General features: G+C 37.4%; 1 protein-coding gene across 2 annotated transcripts in view; it reads right to left on the reverse strand.

The window, feature by feature from the left end:
* The window catches only part of DZIP3 (DAZ interacting zinc finger protein 3), a 119,465-nt gene that overhangs the window by 71,024 nt on the left and 29,892 nt on the right, over positions 1–18,549 (reverse strand). For both annotated transcript variants that reach the window (XM_044670104.1, XM_044670103.1), the window contains exons 5-6: positions 15,726–15,806; positions 13,301–13,425 (exon numbers count right to left, since the gene is read on the reverse strand). In XM_044670104.1, coding sequence (XP_044526039.1) covers positions 13,301–13,425; positions 15,726–15,806 — 206 coding nt within the window. The remainder of the gene's footprint in view (positions 1–13,300; positions 13,426–15,725; positions 15,807–18,549) is intronic.

Genomic DNA, 18,549 nt, shown 5'->3' on the forward strand with positions numbered 1-18,549 from the left:
CTTTAAAGCCTTGTTATAAAATAAAATGTTAAAGGAAATAATCTTTACCAAAGAAGTATTTTAATAGTGCCTGACTTTATTTAATAACCCCAAGTTTAATGCTATGCATCCTTTTCCAGTTACACTTAATAAATTCATTGATTAATTCAGCGGTAGCATTCTACTGAATTGCAGAGTGGCACAGTAGAAAGACTAGAGAGAGAACAGAGGAGTCAAAAGAACTGGGTTCAACCTTTACTTCTGACACTTTCTAGCTGTCACTTAATCTGTCAGAGACCCTTTCTTCACCTGTAAAATAGGAATCCTAATACCCATACTTCTATACCTACCTGACAGCCCTGCTGTGAGGAAGGTGCTTTATAAACCTTAAACTACAAATAATTGTGAGCTATAGCTATTAGCAAACAGGTAAGCAACAATGATGTCTCTCCCTACAAAATACTATCAACGTTTTCTCTCAGAGTTCTCCCTCATCCAATAAGCAGTTGTGAGAATCTGTGGAAGCCAAAGGATGTAGCAGTCTTCCTACTTTTTCCCTTGTGCTTTGCAAAGAGGAGAGATGAGCAGATGGAAAAGGAGAGAGAAGCACCCATAGGACAAAAACTCTTTTCTATAAAGCTATGGACTCAGAGTTTATGCCTGAAAAGTACCAAGAACTGATTGGTCTGAGACAGAACCATAGGGAATACCGAAGAACTTTTGTGAAGATGGCAGTGATGAAAGGAAGAACTGCAAACAAGAGAAGCTTCTAGGAGATGGTAGCAATGAGGAAATTTAGCCTGTGGCAGTGGGCTGAAGTAATAACTGCCAGCATATTTTTTTTTAGACCCTTACCTTCCCATCTTGGAGTCAATACTGTGTCGTATTCTCCTACAACAATGACCAATATGGAAGTATGTTTTGCATAATAATACATGTGAAAACCCTGATCAAATTGCTTACAAGCTCTGAGAGGAAGAAAGATAATTTGGATCTTATATAATTTTGGAAAGCATATACTGAAAATTGCTATTACACTTAATTAGGGAAATAAAATATCTTTGAATAAAAAAGAGCATAATCATGAAGTTAGGTCTTCACTTATTGGTGATAAGCTCAGCTTGAGCTTCCCTACAATAATTCCCTTTTTCATTCCTTACATCCATGAAATAAATCTGTTTTAAACACTAACATCTTAGAATTCTCAAGGAAAGAAATCCAAGCAATCTATAAATGTAGGAATAATTAGGAAATTCGAATTAAAGTAACTCTGAGATTTCATATCACACTCATCAAATTGCCAAAGTTGACAAAAGAGGAAAAGAAGAAATGTGGGTGGGGCTGTGGGAAAACACACACCCACTTATGGGAGATAGGAGATGAGAACTGGCCAGGCCATTCTTGGAAACAATACAGAATTATACTAAAAAAGGTCATTCAATTATGCATGCCATTTGACCCTGTAATAAGAGAAATTAATGATGAAGGAAAACTCTTTTGGACAGCAGCTTTTTTGTGGTGTCAAAGAATTGAAAGTTGAGGAACTGCCCATCAATTAGGGAATGGCTGAACATGGTTGTAATAGAATACTACTTTGCTATAAAAAATGATGAGCAGGATGCTTTCAGAAAAACCTGGAAAGACATACATGAACTGATGCAAAGTGAAATGAGAAGACCCAGAAGAACACTGTACAGAGTAACAACATTATTATATGATGCTCAACTGTGGATAACTCAACTCTTCTCAGGAATATAAAAATCCAACAATTCCAAAGGGCTATCAAAAAATATTTATTAAAAATACCATCCAACTCCCAAGAAAGAACTGGGGGAATCTGCAGTTCAAAGAAAACTTTTAAACTTTACTTTTTCATTTTTTTAAATCTATTTTCTTTTACACCATGGCTCATATGGAAATATGCTTTGCATCAGTGCACATATATAATCTATATCAAATTGTTTGCCTTCTTAATGACAGAAGAGGAAGGCAAACAATTCGATATAGATTTAGAACTTTTTTTAATATTGTTAAAAATTAAATGTACATATAATTGGAAAAATTAAATATTTTAAAAGAAAAAATTCATATGTATAAAAATACTTATAGTAGCTCTTTTGTGGAGGCAAAGAACATTGTCATTACCTATAGATAATTCTGTTTCAGGGAGAAGGACAGGGTCATTGAAGGCACAGTACAATTTCCCAAATTAAAACACTCTTCTTCCTTTCCAGTTCTTTCCAGCTAAGTCTAGTTTATCATTTATTTGCAGGATCCCTCCAGGATATATGTACTGATAGGCCAATCCTAAAGGCTGATGTGAATCTAACTACAAACTTACCACATGATAATACTGCCAAAATAACTAGCAAAATACTCTATTTAGGTATTATCTTTATGTCTAGGAATAAAATAGGTTAAAACATGTGACATGTGTACCAAAAAATTTTTAAAGGTTTTGATCTTATCATTAAAAATCAAAGTTTAGATTTAGATGCCAAGGCAGGAGCCAGGATAACAAAATTGGCATTTCTGACATTTTAGTTAGAATGGTTATTTCAGAATTATCATTAGAAACTGAACATCCCAATGCTTAGCTAATGTTTTGCAAATTTGTAATACCCAATTGAATTAAGTCTGCATCAGTAGTTTTATACAAGATTGGCTCTTAAATTCAGTGAACCCATCTGGTTATTAAATGAAATCATTGCTCTTCAAAATGAAAGTCGGTTTGCATATGAACTTCCTGAACCACCATAAACACTATACCTTTACAACATAAAATTCAGCAGAGTAAGCAGCACACTGGTGTGAAATATATAACCTTTGACCTCTAAAGTATTCATGGCATGATTTGCCTTTATGCTAAATATGATCTCATATTTTAAACTTCATTAGGTAATGTTATTTGGGAAATGATAATTTGAAAATAAGCAGCCAGGTGGCATAGTGAATAGAGCACCAGGCTTGGAGTCAGGAAGACTCCTCTTCCTGAGTTCAAATCTGACCTCAAACACCTCCTAGCTGTGTGACCCTGGGCAAGTCACTTAACCCCCATAGCTTAGCCCTTACTGCTCTCTTCTGCCTTAGACCCAATACATAGTATTGATTCTAAGACAGAAGATAACAGTTAAAAAAAAAAAAAGAAAGAAAAAGAACTGCAAGTCTCTAGAGCAGGATGATTTTAGAAAAACCTGGAAAGACTTACATGAGTGAACAGAACTAGGAGAACACTGTACATAGTAACAGCAATAGTGTATGAAGAACAATTGAGAATGACTTAGCTATTCTCAGCAATACAGTGATCCAAGACAATCTCCAAGGATTCATGATGAAAAATGCCATCTGCCTCTGGAAAAAAACCTGAAGGAGTCGACCAAAACATACTATATTTCACTTTCTTTCTCCACTTTGTGGTTATTATTGTAGTTCAAGTTCTCTTCCACAAAAATGACTAATATGAAAAAATGTTTTACATGATTATAAATGTAAAATTTCTATCAGAATTTTTGTTGTCTGATGGAGAGGAGAAAAGAAAGAAGGGAGGGAAAAAATTTGGAATTCAAAAAAAATTTTTAATGAATGTTAAAAATTATTTTTACATGTAATTAGGGGAAAAACAAAATATTAAAAGAAGAATCCCAAGTCTAAAGAAATGTCTCAGTTTTAAAGGTAATTAGGGGAAATTAAATGTTTCTTGAAAAAAATCTTGGAAAAAACTTCAAGATTTCTTTTAAAAGAAAGAAAAAAGAGAGGGAAAAATTCAAATGGGCAGAAGTGAATCCTGACTGGGATTGTGAGGCTGGAAGGTGTTTGAGGCTGACACAGAGCAGGCTACAAAGAAGGACCTCTGAATATTTAGAGCCAAGTAAGAGGTAAAAGGATCTTCCCATGTAGGAGTGAACTAGCCACTCTGAGGAAGAAGTGGCTTTCCTTTATTTCAAGGAATGATGAAGTAGATCTGGGGATGACTGGGGAAAGAAAACATCCAGTCAGATAAGAGGAAAAAGAGAAGTGTGTTGGTGGTTCCTGATTCCCAGCTAAGGAGTCAAAGTTGACACGAATAATAGAGTTCTACTGTCTACACCATTTAAGTATCTGGGATATAATACAGAACCTCCCAAGACTTGCTCAATACGATGACCACTTTGAGTAATTTACCTGGAGAAAATTGGTATTGCCACAGGTAGCTGTAAATTACTGTGGATTATAAAGTCTAAGAACTTACAGCTAATATTTTCACCATTGCAACTAAGAATGCGAGATTTGGGAATATTTGATTAAGAAAATGTCTTATAACAAAGTTTGGGTTTCTGGACCGTAACTTAAAATAGAGGCACAGTGAGCGCCTAATAATGTGGCTGGCATCTTGTCCTGTGGGAAATTTCCCTGGGCCCTGTACTTTTAAATATTCTTCCTAATGATTCAGATGAAGGCACAGATGAAATGCAATACTTGCTAATTTGTAAATAAAACAAAATCTGGAGGTATCACTAACATGGTAGCTGATAGTTCATATCCAAATAGATCCCTTTAGACTAGAATGAAAAATCAAATATAGTTAAGATAAAAGTGAACAGGAGCAAAAAGAAACTTATAAAAATGAACTTCACTTGTCCATGATAGCAGAGATGTAGATGTTCCTGTGGAAAAACAAATCTAGAGATTTTCTTAGACTTCACGCTTAATGAGTCAGAGGTAGAATATAGCCTCCCAAAAAACCCCAAACTAAGGCTATCTATATTAGGCTACATTGAGAGGCATAATCTTCAAAACAAGAAAGTAATAGCTCCAAAATACCCAGCCAGCAATTCTGAAAGACTTAGGACAAAAAATGCTATCTACCTCCAGAGAAAGAATTGTTGGAGTCAGAATGCTAATTAAAAAAAGCATACAATTTTTCACTTATTTAGTTTATTTGTGTTTTTATTTATGTTTGGATTTTATATGAGTATTCTCTTAAAACAATGACCAATAGGGAAGTATGATTTGTATGATAATACATGTATAACCCAGATCAAATTGCTTACCATCTCTGGGAGGAAGGAAGGGAAAAATGTTATTACATGTAATTGGAAAAATAAAATATATTTCTTAAAAAATGCTCTGCCCTGGTCAGACATACCTGGGTACTGTGTTGAGTTCTGGGTGCCTCATTTTAGGTAAGACAGACAAGCTGGAGCAGCTAGGTGTTACAGAGGATAGAGTGCTAGGCCAACTGGCAGAAGGACCTGGGGTCAAATTTGACCTCAGGCACTTCCTAGCAATCCAACTCTGGGCAAGTCACTTAACCAACTGCCTTCTCCTAGTGCTTTCCTGACTTAAAGAATTGTTACTAAGTCAAAAAGTAATGGCTAAAAAAAGATATAGACAAAATGGCAAATGCTCATAAATGGTTGAATAAGATGGTGGAAAGAATAAAGAACAAGTCATACCAATACTGGTTGAAGGAACTGAGGGTATTTATGTGGAAGAAAGGAATTTCTAAAAAAAATTTAAAACAAAAACAAAGAATGGAATTTGAAAGGCATTTGAAGAGTTGCCAAATAAAAGAGAGATTAGAATTGTCCTCCTTGAGTATTAACAGAGTTAGAAGCAATGGGTGGAAATTGCAAAGAAATAATTTTAAGTTTGATGCAAGGAAATAATTTCCTAACAAAAGTTGTCCAAAGAAGAATGTGTTGCCTTCAAACATGATGCATTTGTTCTCATTGGAGGTCTTTGAGAAAAGGCTACATTGTTATTTGTTGCTGAATGAAGCTTTAAGGTAAGGTATGAGTCCAACTAAATGATCTCAAAAATCCCTTCCAACTCTGAGATTCTATTATTCCCTGAAACAAAGCAAGACCTTAAACTGAAGAGACGGCAAAAACTATCTGCCAATATGTACATCTAACTAGAAACTATAGAGAGGAGGAGTTATTACATACATAAGAAGAAAAATAATCCTAGAAATGGTCAAAACTTTGCAGGAGACAAAATCCAAGAAGCAGTCCAAACTATGAAACCCCTTGGTCTCAGATATCTTAGACAGAACTGCATGAAGCATAGGAAATAAGGTAAACTATAGCTCCTAACAGAAGGAAGCAAATTAAACCAGACAGTAATCAATAAGATGTGGAAGAATGTGATGCATGACAGGAATATGAATCTAAAAGGGTGTTCCTTAATGAAAATGAGCAGAATAGGCAAGAGACTGAGTAGTATCATATATTAAAAAGATCTACTCATGTGGAAATCCAAGAACTAGAAGAATCATGGTGGAGAATATTTAAGTAAAGATCAATGTAATGAAAAACTGAGGGAATATTGTCATGGGAATATATTACAGAACACCTGTTCAGAAGCAAAAAAAAATAGGTGAAAAGTTTGGAAACTGGATCACAAGCCTAGGACAAGACATATTATGCAATAGAGAGTAAATTTCAATTATTCAGAAATCAAATGGAGCTCTTCTCTATTCCAAAAAGAGAGATGCTAATAAATTATTGGCTTCCCCTGATGGTGATTTTATTCTTTAAAAAGAGGAGGAAAGTATGATGGAAAAGTGAAATAGATTAAGTACACAATACATAGTAACAAATGACTGTAATAATCGAGTATTTGATAAATGCAAAGATCTAAGCTTTTGACACAAGAACTCATCATCTGACAAAAACTACTGGGAAAACTGGAAAGCAATATGGCAGAAATTAGGTATAGATAAGCATCTCATACCACATACCAATATAAGGTCAAAATCAGCACATGATTTAGACATAAAGGGTGATAACAAAGCAAATTAGAATAGCATGGAATGGTTTATCTGCCAGATCTATAGATTAGGGAAGAATTTATAGCCAAACAAGAAAGAGAGAGCCATGCAGGATGGATAATTTTGATTATGTTAAATTTTTGCATATACAAAAGCAATTTAACCAAGATTAGAAGGAAAGCAGAAAACTGAGAGAAAAACTTTATAGCAAATTCCTCTGATAAAAGCCTCATTTCTCAAATATATAAGATGAGTCAAATTTATAAGAATACAAATCATTCCCCAACTGAGAGTCAACGGATACGAAAAGGCAGTTTTCAGATAAGAAATCTATAGGCATATGGAAAATACTCCAAATCACTACTGATATAGAGAAATGCAAATTTAAATCATTCTGAGGAACCACCTCACACCTGTCAGATTGGCTAAAATGTGACAGAAAATGAAAATGATAAATATTAGAAGGAATATTGGAATATTAATGTAGTGCTGGTGGAGTCATGCACCAATCCAACCATTCTGGAGAGCAATTTGGAACTTTGTTCAAAAGGCTATAAAATTGTGCATACCCTTATACCACTACTGGGTCTGTACCCTGTACAGTTTATAATTATTCTAAGCCCTGGGAGACTACATCTCCCAGGCTCCCTGCTACAACTTCCCCTGACACCTCCCACTTCTAAGAAAGAGTTTGGGTGCCTTTTTGCTCTCTCGATCCTAGAGACCCTCTCTTGAGCCAGGAGGCTGGCTGGTTCTCTCTGCCCTGGACCCTGCAGAGCCTTTTTCCCCTTCTATCTGCCTCCTAGTTTTCCCTAGACCTTCCCTTTTCTAATTTAAATAAAATTAGAAAATTTTATTCTAAACTCAAAGTTATTCTCTGATCTTTTATTTGAGCCCCGAAGGGCTCTGGTCAGTTTCCCCTGCCAGGGCTTGAGACCACTACTTTCCTTTCCCTTCCTCTCTCCTTTCTCCCATCCATCCTTCCTCCTACCTTCCTATCTTCCTCCCTTCACCCTCACACTCTCTTATACTTTCTCCAACACCTCCCACAAAGGAAGTAAGAGGTGTTGGGGGGAGTTGTAGCAGGGAGCCCTGGGAGACACAAGTCTCCCAGGGCTTAGAATAATTATAAATGACCCAACCCTAAAGAGATCAAATAAAAAGTAAAAGGGCCTATATATACCAAAATAGTTATAGCAGCTTTTTTTGTGATGGCAAAGAATTGAAAATTGAGAGAATGCCCATCAATTGGGGAACAGCTGAGTACACTGTGGTATATGATTGTGATTGAATACTGGGTTATAAGAAATGATGAACAGGATACTTTTAGAAAAACCTGGACTTGCACAAACTGATGCAAAGTAAAGTGATGAGAACCAGGAGAACATTGTATACTGTAACAGCAATATTGTATGATGATCAGCAGTGAATGACTTAGCTATTCTCAGGGGAAAAAAAAGATCCAGAACAATTCTTAAGGGCTCGTGATGAAAAATCTTCAGAGAAAGAACTGCTGGAGTTTAAACGCAAATTGAAGCTTATTATTTTTTACTTTAATTTTTTGTGGGGGTTTTTGGTCTGTTTTCTTTCACAACATGACTAATATGGAAATATTTTGCATGATTGCAAATGTATGGCCTAGATCAAATTATCTCCTCAATGGGGCAGGGGAGGAAGGAAGAAGGGAGAGTGATAATGTGGAATTGAAAATGTTTAAAAACTAATGTTAAAATTTGTTTTTACATGTAATTGGAAAACATTAAAATATTTCAATTGTTCAACAAACCAAAAAAATGTAGAGGAAGTGACAAGGAACACAGCTATACTGATCCCAATTCTAACTAACACAAAAGAACCGGTTGTTGAATAATGGAGAAACAGGGCCAAGTGACCACTCCAACTCAGAATTTCTTAATAGAGAAGAAAATACTGAAAATAAATCTGAATGTGATTTCTATTTTTTAAACAAACCTTTACTTCTGTCTTAGAACTGATAATAAATATCAGTTCCAAGGCAGAAGAGCAGGAAGGGACAGGGAAAGGGGGTTAAGTGACTTGCCCAGGGTCACATAGCTAGGAAAGGTCTCAGGCTGAGTTGAAACCCAGGACTTCCCATCTCTAGGCCTGGTTCTCTGTCTAACTGCCCCACACTATAACTTTCCAAAGAGTGGATTTCAAAGGTAGAGAGAAATGTCCAAAATGATCATGTGGCCCAAAATCAGATAGGGCAAAATCAGATAGCCTAAATAAGTGTAAGATGAGGAAAGCAAAGGTGGATAATAATTCCAGTTTAAGGGTAAAAAAAAAAAAAAAAAAGGACCATGGAGTCTTTGTGGAGGCTGAGTTAGGAGATAAAAGAGTTTGAAAAACTTCAAGATTATGTCATTTGAGAATCTGGTGAAAGAACTAGAGATATTTAGCCTAGAAATGAGAATATTTAACAGTGATAAGAAGTCTGAGTGATTCATAATTTCATCTAAAAATTAGGCATTTATTGGTAATTGGAAGATTTAAATTTGTTTGGTTTGTCCCTAGCAGGAGGCACAAGGATCAATGGGCAAAAGTTGTGGAGATGTAGGTTATGCTTAAAATAAAGAAAAAATTCCTAAGAATTTTCTTAGAGCTTTCCAGGGAGTAACTGGGTGGCTCTGTGGATTGAGAGGCAGGCTCAGAGCTGGGAAGTCCTGGATTCAAATCTGGCTTCAGACACTTCCTAGCTGTGTGACCCTGGGCAAGTCACTTAACCCCCACTGCCTAGCCCTTACTGCTCTTCTGCTTTGGAATCAATACCTAGTATTAATTCCAAGAAGGAAGATAAGAGTTTAAAAAAAAAATGAGAGCTTTCCAAAAGTAGAATGATCCACCATGGAAGATGACCAGCTAGTCCTCCCAAAAGGCCTTCACACAAAGGCAGGATGGTCACTTGTGGTGGATGCAGCTGAGAGGATTCTTGTTTAGGTTGTTAGACAATCCTTTAGGTTCTCTTTCAGCTCTGACAATCTATAATTCTGAATCTGACTCAGCTATTTGCCACTGAACAATTTGGGTCAAAGTCACTACTCCATCGAGAAGATTCTAACGTTCTCTTATTGTGCCCCCCCTTCCATATTTAAATCCCTTGACTCTGGGAAATACCGGTATTTAAGTGCCCAAAATTCTTATGGTGTAATAAGGCAACAAATCTAAGTTCTTCAGAAATAATGATACTATTCTCACATCACTGAAATGAGATTTTAGTATATAGGACAGAGTATCCTATGTCACATTAAATTGAAGTATTTTGATAAATCTTTCAGTATAAAACACATTTTTATATGATGATTCCTCAGTGAAGCATATTTGGAAAACAGTAAATGATGGCAGCTGCTTTAAAACAGTCCCAGATTTAGTGGTTTTAAAAAGGCCTTAAAAATTTTTTTAAATTAAATTAAATTAAAAATAAAAAGGTCTTTACTCTTTCTCACTCCACGTTGTCCCCCAGTACTTATCATTCCACAATGAACTGTGAGCTCTGGGGACAGCATATGTCAAAAACCATTTTTAAACACAAAATGTAAGAAAAAAATACATATATCACTAAGGCTCTCAGGGGCTTACTTTAATGGCAGCATTTAATAAACACCTCAGGCAATTGGAGCCCTAGGTTCAAAGCACCCCAGAGACATATATTAACAAATCCATAAAATAGGTTCAGTTGTGTTTGACGGATTGTATAAGGCTAAAATGTTTCCATCTAGAACATCTATTTATGGAACAGTTCAAAGTTTCATAAGTAGTAGCAGTAGTGCCAATATCTCCAGTGTCATGTAACATAATTTTAAATTTTACTTTCTGAAGTCAATGCAAAAAATGTAAAAAAGGTGATTTTACTATTAAAGTAGAAGAGCCTAAGAAAAAGAGGGAGAAAAATGATTTCTTGAAATGAAAAAAATAATATTTTCAGAATACTCTTTACAGAAATCAGAAATACAGTCTCAAAGTTAAAAGAGTTAAGTTGGTAGATCAGCTCTGGAGTTTACTAGAAATAGGAACTTGGGCAAGTTACCAAATTCTGAACCTCATTTTCCCCACCTGTTAAATGGGAAAAAATCATGCTTGGTCCACTTATGTCATGAGGATCAAATAAGAAATATCTGAAAAACCTCATGAAATTACACATATAGGGTATTCATTATTATCTTGCGTATTAGTTCTGATAGCAGGGTTTTTTCTATCTTCTTACAGAATCACAGATCTGGAATATGAAGGGACCACAAAAGTCACCTAATTCAACCCTCTCATTTTATAGGTGTCTCATAATTGTCTCAAACCTAACATGTCAGGAAGGCAGAATAAAGCAATGGAAAGAACATGGAATTTACTGTCAGATACTCTAGATTCTATCACTCCTCACTCCCATGGGATCTTGGCCAAGTCACTTAACTTCCTTCTTTGACTTTAGAAACAACTAGGTGGCACCAAGGCAATTGGGTGGCACAGCAGGTAGAACACCAGGCTGGATGGCAAGAAGATCTGAGTTCAAATGTAGACAGCCACTTAGTAGCTGTGTGACCCTGAACAAATCACTAACCTCTGTCTGCCTCAGTTTCCTCATCTCACAGATGAGGATAATAATCACCTTCCTGGGGGATGTTGCAAAGGATCAAATGAGATTAGTAAATTACTATGCAAACCTTAAACTATATAAATTAGATGCTTAAAAATTGTATGAAATTATTTTTTAAAAAACTATAAATAAGGAGCAGCTGAGTACCTCAGTGGATTGAGAACCAGACCTAGAGGCTGACAGTCTTGGGTTCAAATCTGACCTCAGATACTTCCCAGCTGTGTGACCCTGGGCAAGTCACTTGACCCCCATTGCCTACCCTTACCACTCTTCTGCCTTGGAGACAATACACAGTATTGACTCCAAGTTGGAAGGTAAGGGTTAAAAAAAAATTTTTTTTTAAGTTCTAATAAAAAGGACAATAGTATTTACTTAGCTTTTAGAAATTTACAAAATGCTTTACATGTCATCTTATCAACCATAGGAAATGAGTACAATTATCCCCAATTTACAAATGGGCAAACTGGGGGCACAGATGTTAAATGACGTGCCCAGGATCCCATCTCTAGAAAATGCAGGAAATAGGATTCAAACTCATATCTTCCTGACTCCAAATGCAACAAACCATTTAGCTACCCCCTAAAAGGAAACAACTCTGAATAATTATAATGACTAATCTGGGTTCCATAGAAGGGATAATGGAACAGACCTCTCTCCTCTCATTAAAGCAGTATTTGGACTACGGTGACAAAAATGTCACCTACACTGTCAAAAACAGTCATCATATTGACCGATTTTACTTAATTGCTTATCTTTGTTAAAGATTCAGTGATGGGTAGACAAGGGCTGGATTAGTCCAGAAATAATTAGGATATGAGAATAAAGATACTGAAAAACTTCTTTTATAAACATGACCTATCAACTTGCTGGAAATCCAGAAACCTATTCTGCTCTCTCTCTCCATCTCCCTAAGTAACCCAGGCAGTTAATGTTATGTGCATTACTATGACTTATCCTGCAAATCATTGTTCTCTTCCATTAAATTCTGACAGAGTTAGAAGGGTGGCCATATTTAACATTTCCTTTTTATACTTTAGAAATTTCCTTTTCAACATCAAACAATGCACATTTCTCCATTCTAGTGGGTATCTTTCTTTCCTTTTTTTTTTTTTAATTGTTTTTTGGGGGGCAATGAAAAGAATTGTCCTTAGCTGAGTCTGTGAAAGAGGTAAGGTACTCTTAATCCCTGGCACACTGAAGGTAAACTACAGTAACACGTCCCCCGATGGCTGGGAGACGCAGGTAACAGAAGATACCCTTTGACGAAGAGTTGGTGAAACTTCAGTCTGGTCAGCTCTTGAATCTGGAAACTTAGAATCATATCATTTTCAAGCTGACAAGGGTTTTAGAGAACACAAATGCTATGGTAGTATTATAAGAATGACTTGTTACCGAGTCTGTATAAGTAAAAGAGAATCACTCTTCCACAAGTGGACAGGCTTCCTTCCCCAGTTTTATTTTATTTGTGTAAGGAAACAGGATTCTATCAACCCTAAACGGAGATTCTTTTCTTTTAATATATGAATGGACCCCTTTTTACACCACCAACATCTATTCTCCTCCAGCCCTTCATTGACTGCATTTAGTCCTTCTTAATAAATTTAAATAAATCGACTCTAACAAGAAGGGATGATTTCTTCCAGGTCTTCCCTGAGGAGGTGGGCACAAGATGGGGAGGAGGGGAACAAGAGAGAACTTCACAGAACAGACAATAAGTAACTATGTTTTTGGACAAATTAAGCCCCCTCTCTGGTCCTCAGATTCTTCTTTGGTAATAAAAGACCTCTGAGGTCTCTTGACCTCTAGGGAGTCTATATTTTGTAAAAGAAGAGAGTAGATTAACGAGGCACAGCAAACGTGGAAAAATCCTGGCATCCTATATGTAATCTACCATATCTGCTCTATTTCTACCACATTAATAATGCTCCAACAAAAAAGTACTTATTAATTAAAATTCTTACCTTTTTTGAGTTCCTAGCAGTAAACCACACCCAAAATAAACTAAAGATAAAAAATTCCTACAATCTTCATTCTTCTCAATTTCCATTTTCATGGTCATGAATTTACTTCTAGCTTTAGGATAATCCTGCAAGAATAAAAAACCAGGTCTAGTTGAAATGAAAGGCTACAGGAAATGTGAAAAAAATGTATTCATTCATTCATTGTGTTCTCTGCAATCAGCTACTTCTAGTGGAATCCCCACTTCTCTTGAGCCTGTATTGCAAAGTAGAAGATGGCACCTTAACGTAAAGACCCATAGGGCAGCTAGGGAGCACAGGGCACACAGCGCCAGGCTTGGAGTCAAGAGATCCTGGGTTCAAACAGAGCCTCGGACACTTCCCAGCTGTGTGACCTTGGGCATGACACTTAACCCCAACTGCCTAGCCTAAGGATTTGTCACTAGGACAGAAGGCAAGGGTTTAAAAAAATAAACGACTACAACAAAAATTTGAAGTGGTAACGGCCGCTGCTCTGAAAACTGGCACATTTTACTAAGCGCATTCGGTTTATCATTCCTGATCAAAGCACTGTAATGTCCCTGGGGAGAGCGTGACTTTACTCAGCAGGGTTAGAGCCACGCTGGGGTGGGTGGCAGGAAAGACAGCATCGCTATTTATAAAACGACAGGAGAGATGCTCACCCACTAACAAGCTGCTAATAAAATCTGATGTGGCAATAAAAGGTAAGTCAGATCAGAAGAAATGTCAGCTCGGGAATTTAGACCTTACTGGTCATCTAGTTGGAACCCCTCACTTTCTGGATAGGGAAACTGAGGCCAGAGAGGGTTAGAGACCTTCACGATGTGATCCTGGGTCCTCTGACTTTCAAATCTAGTGCCCTATCCACCTCACCACCCTTCCTCCATAATTTTAGAATTTGGACCTGGCATGAAGGAAAAGTCAAAAAACATAATGCAATACAATATTAAGTTTAATAATATATATTTTGGGGGATAGCTAGTGGATTGAGAGCCAGGCCTAGAGACAGGAGGTCCTAAGTTCAAATCTGGCCTCAGACACTTCCCAGCTGTGTGACCCTGGGCAAGTCACTTAACCCCACTGCCTAACCCCACTGCTCTTCTGCCTTGGAACCAATATACAATATTGATTCTAAGACGGAAGGTATGGGGTTAAAAAATAGATAAATACATATATATTTTAAATTCACACACACATCATTTCAAATAGTAATAAAAACATTAATTAGTTAATTAAATAATTAGTTAGGAAGTTAATTAATTAAAATATTAATTAATCCATAGAGGCAGTGTGGCATGGGGTACAGTGCCAGGTAGAACTGGGATATTCAAACCCCACCTCTCATGTACCTTGGACAAAGCAGTTAAAAGCTTTAAGTGCCTTGAACAACTCCCATGGGTTAATCTACTAAGTTGTAGGCAGGTTATAGACCTGCATTGGTAGAGGAAGCCCTCAAACCATATTTAAGAAATCCCAGGTCTTTTGCAAATTGGTATTACGTTAAAATTCTATAAGCAGGAAGAAAGTGTTAATTTAGGCAAGTTAAATTACTACAGGTCACTAATAAGTCAGATTTATATTAATATAGTACAAGATAGATACAAATAGAAGGTTTTTTTAAAAGCCTTTACCTTTCACCTTAGTTTCAATTCTAAAACAAAAGAGCAGGAAGGGCTAAGCAAATGGAATTAAGTGACTTGCCCAGAGTCACACAGCTAGGAAGTATCTAAAGTTAGACTTGATCCCAAGTCCTCTCTACACCAGGCCAAATGCTCTACCCAGTGTGCTATTCACAAGCTTCCCCTACATCATTTCTTCATTCATACTGAATTTATAGATTTCTTTATTATGGCAGTAAGAAAGCAGAAAGAATGTCAAGGTTACATGTACTTGAGGAATATGACAATCAGATAATTGAAGAAAGACAGAAGATAATGAAGAACCAGAAAAATAGAATCATACTCCTAAAGAAAGGTACTACAGTGGTCTTATCCTCTTATTTAAAAGATGAAGAAACTGAGTCTCAGAGCGATTAAACTTCAATATTAAAACATCAATATATAATCCAAAAATATGATCTAGATGTATAAATGACTTTCAATTTCACTTAAAATTAGATATTTAAGAGTTTAAAATGTCACATTTGAATATAAACACAAGCCAAGCTTAGAATAAGTGGGATAATTAGCCAGTGTAAATTGCTTCCCATTATTTGTTTTACTTTCATAATCACAGTTACTGGTTCTGGGTGTTCAGATTTAGAAGCATATGACAGAAGAGTCATCGAATAGTTCCAACTTTTAAAAACATTTTAAAAATCAGCAGTTCCATTTTCCAAAGCAGCTAAATGTAAGTGAATAAATGGAAAAAAATGTTTACACGTTTCTATAGGTCAGATGATACATACCTGCTTTGTCCCCCTTTCAATGAGTGCTAATCCGTATATAAATAGTAATGTCAGATAATAATCCATATTTAACTGATATCCCTAAAAATAAAAAAAAGATTTTTAAAAGATAATTTCCTGAGATTTGTGAGATTTGTTTAAGCTCTTTAAACTGAGAAATAGCTAAGACCTGTCAACCAACAATTTATGCAGTAAAAATGATTGTCAACCATTAATTACTGCAGAGAATTAATAAAATATCACTTGAGATACATTTGACAACTTGACCTAGGGGTGGAGAAAATGATATTTATGCAAAGTAGAAGAGTCAAAAGTCTTGAAACAAAACATTCACTAGAAATAGAAAAAAAAAAAAAGGAATACCAATGAGGTTTATTCATTATAATTCCAAACCCATGAATGGTTTCTGTTTGTCATTTAAACTATTTCCCCTTCTGAAATCTCTCAGCTTTAAACAAAGGTTCATACCTTTTAGCAAATAACTCCATGATACAAAAAGGTCCTTAGCTCACCCTGTTCTAGAAAAGGGCTACTTCTTTCACTTAGGACAAGAAATGGAGACATGTTTGCTCTATAATTAAAATTTAAGAATCTTAACATACAGAGCATACTCCTCTTTCAAAATTGTTCCTCCAGGGCATCTAGGTGGCTCAGTGGATAGTTAGGCCTAGAGATGGGAGGTCCTAGGTTCAAACCTGGCCCCAGATACTTTCTAGCTGTGTGACCCTGAGTTAAGTTACTTAACCTCCATTGCCTTGGAACCAATATTCATTATTGATTCTAAGAGAGAAGGCAAGGGTTTTAAAAAATTCATTCCCCCCTCCTAGCAGGTATTGGATTGATGAGCTGTTTGGTTCCTTCAAATTTAAAATAATAATAATTTTATTGGTGTTTTGCATTAATCAGCTACATTTTTTTTTGCTGAAATGTATTTATTCATTTGTTTGTAACTTTAAAATATACATTTTCAATAAAAAAATAAAATAAAATAAAATATACATTTTCTAATGTATCTCTGTTGAGTGGACTGTGGAGTCCATGAAGATAAAAGTGTTTCGAGTCACCTAAACATGCCCTGTTCTTTCCCACCTTCATGCCTTTGCTCACAGCGTTCGGTCTATCCAAAAAGTCCTCCCTTTCCTCAATTCATCTGATGGATTCCTGCCTTTCCTGTAAGCCCAGCTCAAATGCCACCTCCTACCTGAAGCTTTCTGTGGAGTTCCAGGTATGAACAAGTCATGAAAGAATGAAAGGCGCATTCAAAAGCTGACTTATGAGCAGTGTGCTCATGTACCAGACTTGGGGATGTATTTCTAGCATTTCACATAACTGCACTCTGGATCCCCGCATTGCACTGGGACTCAAACCTTGTGTATTCTGACCCTCCCCACGCCTGCAGGCCCAAGGTCAAATGAACCTCCGGGCTGGGCCTTGGCCACTCCGTTGTCTTAGCCTCCAGCTCTTTCATCTGGTGGTCCTTTGCCAAACTGATGTTTAATTCTCTACCGTGTCACACGATTGATTAACTATCTCCCCTTCCCCTTTCCTTGGAACTTCAATAAAACCTGCTTTGGCCTGTGGCTCTCTCTCATCCCATCAGAGGAGCATCTGACAGGCTGAATGCCACGCTGAGATACCCTGCGCCTCTGTGTCTCTTTACCTTCTTTATGTCTTCCCCATCTTCATCTTTAAACTCTTCAACCCAAACTCCCTCAGTCAGCTTCCCTTTCAGGTGGTCAGCCCATGTTAGAATACTTTGTAGGTGGCTCAGTGGATCGAGAGCCAGGCCTAGAGATGGGAGGTCCTGGGTTCAAATCTGGCCTCTGACACTTCCCAGCTGTGTGACCCTGGGCAAGTCACTCAACCCCCATTGCCTACCTTTACCACTCTTCTATTGGCTCCAAGACAGAAGGTAATGGTTTTTAAAAAAAAAAAAAAAAAAAGAATATTTTGTAATTGCTGGTCAGCTACACTTTCCCAGATGTTCTTCCCCAGCCTCCCTTCACAGGGCAGGCAGAGGGCTTGATTCTTACATTCCTCCCTCTCTTAATTCTCAGGAGGCGATAAACATGCATTCCAACTGTAGCCCGTCAGCCCATAGAAGGTGCTGGAGCCGGAGGGTTTTCTGAGGCTATCTAACCCAATTCCCCCATTTTACAGATGAGGAAACAGGATTAAGTGACTTGCCCAGGATCACACAGCTAATGTCTCAAGCCAGATTTGAACTCATTTTTCCTGACTCCAGGACAATGGCTTAATCCATGATACCGCCTATCTGCCCAGAGGAAAACCTGGATTCAGATCCCTCCTCAGTCATCAGATGACCATGAACAAGTCACCTCACTCTTGTGGGCCACAGACAACTCCCTAGCAATTTATCTACTGAGTCACGGCTGCAAGACAGCAACCTGGGCTTTCTCTAGTCACATCCTTGCCTTCCTGGGGCATGCCCTTACTAGATGTAAGTCTCCAAGGAGCAGGGAGGAAGACTTGGCTGGCCTCCGCATGCCCTCCAGTGCCTAGAACACTCCTCTGGATACAGCCGCCGTCTAATAAGATGTCTGCTGAATGAAGGTGGACAGGCTACTCAGCTCCCGTCCTGGAGCCCCATCGGAGGCAAAAGAGGTGAGAGAGAATGCGAGCGAAGGGTGCCGACCCTTTCCCCTAGTCTGGGTGGAGAAGGCCGACAGAGAGGGCCCAACCAGAGAGGCAGGCCCCGGCCAGGGAATCGGGAGGCACCGTCTGCCCGCTCTGCTCTGAGGTTGCCCCAAACTGCAGAGCAGGCAGATCCGGCTTTTGGCCCGATGAGAAACGTCCTACGAGT

This window comes from Gracilinanus agilis, chromosome 3 (genome assembly GCF_016433145.1).
Source record: "Gracilinanus agilis isolate LMUSP501 chromosome 3, AgileGrace, whole genome shotgun sequence".
In the NCBI taxonomy this organism is placed as follows: Eukaryota; Metazoa; Chordata; class Mammalia; order Didelphimorphia; family Didelphidae; genus Gracilinanus; species Gracilinanus agilis.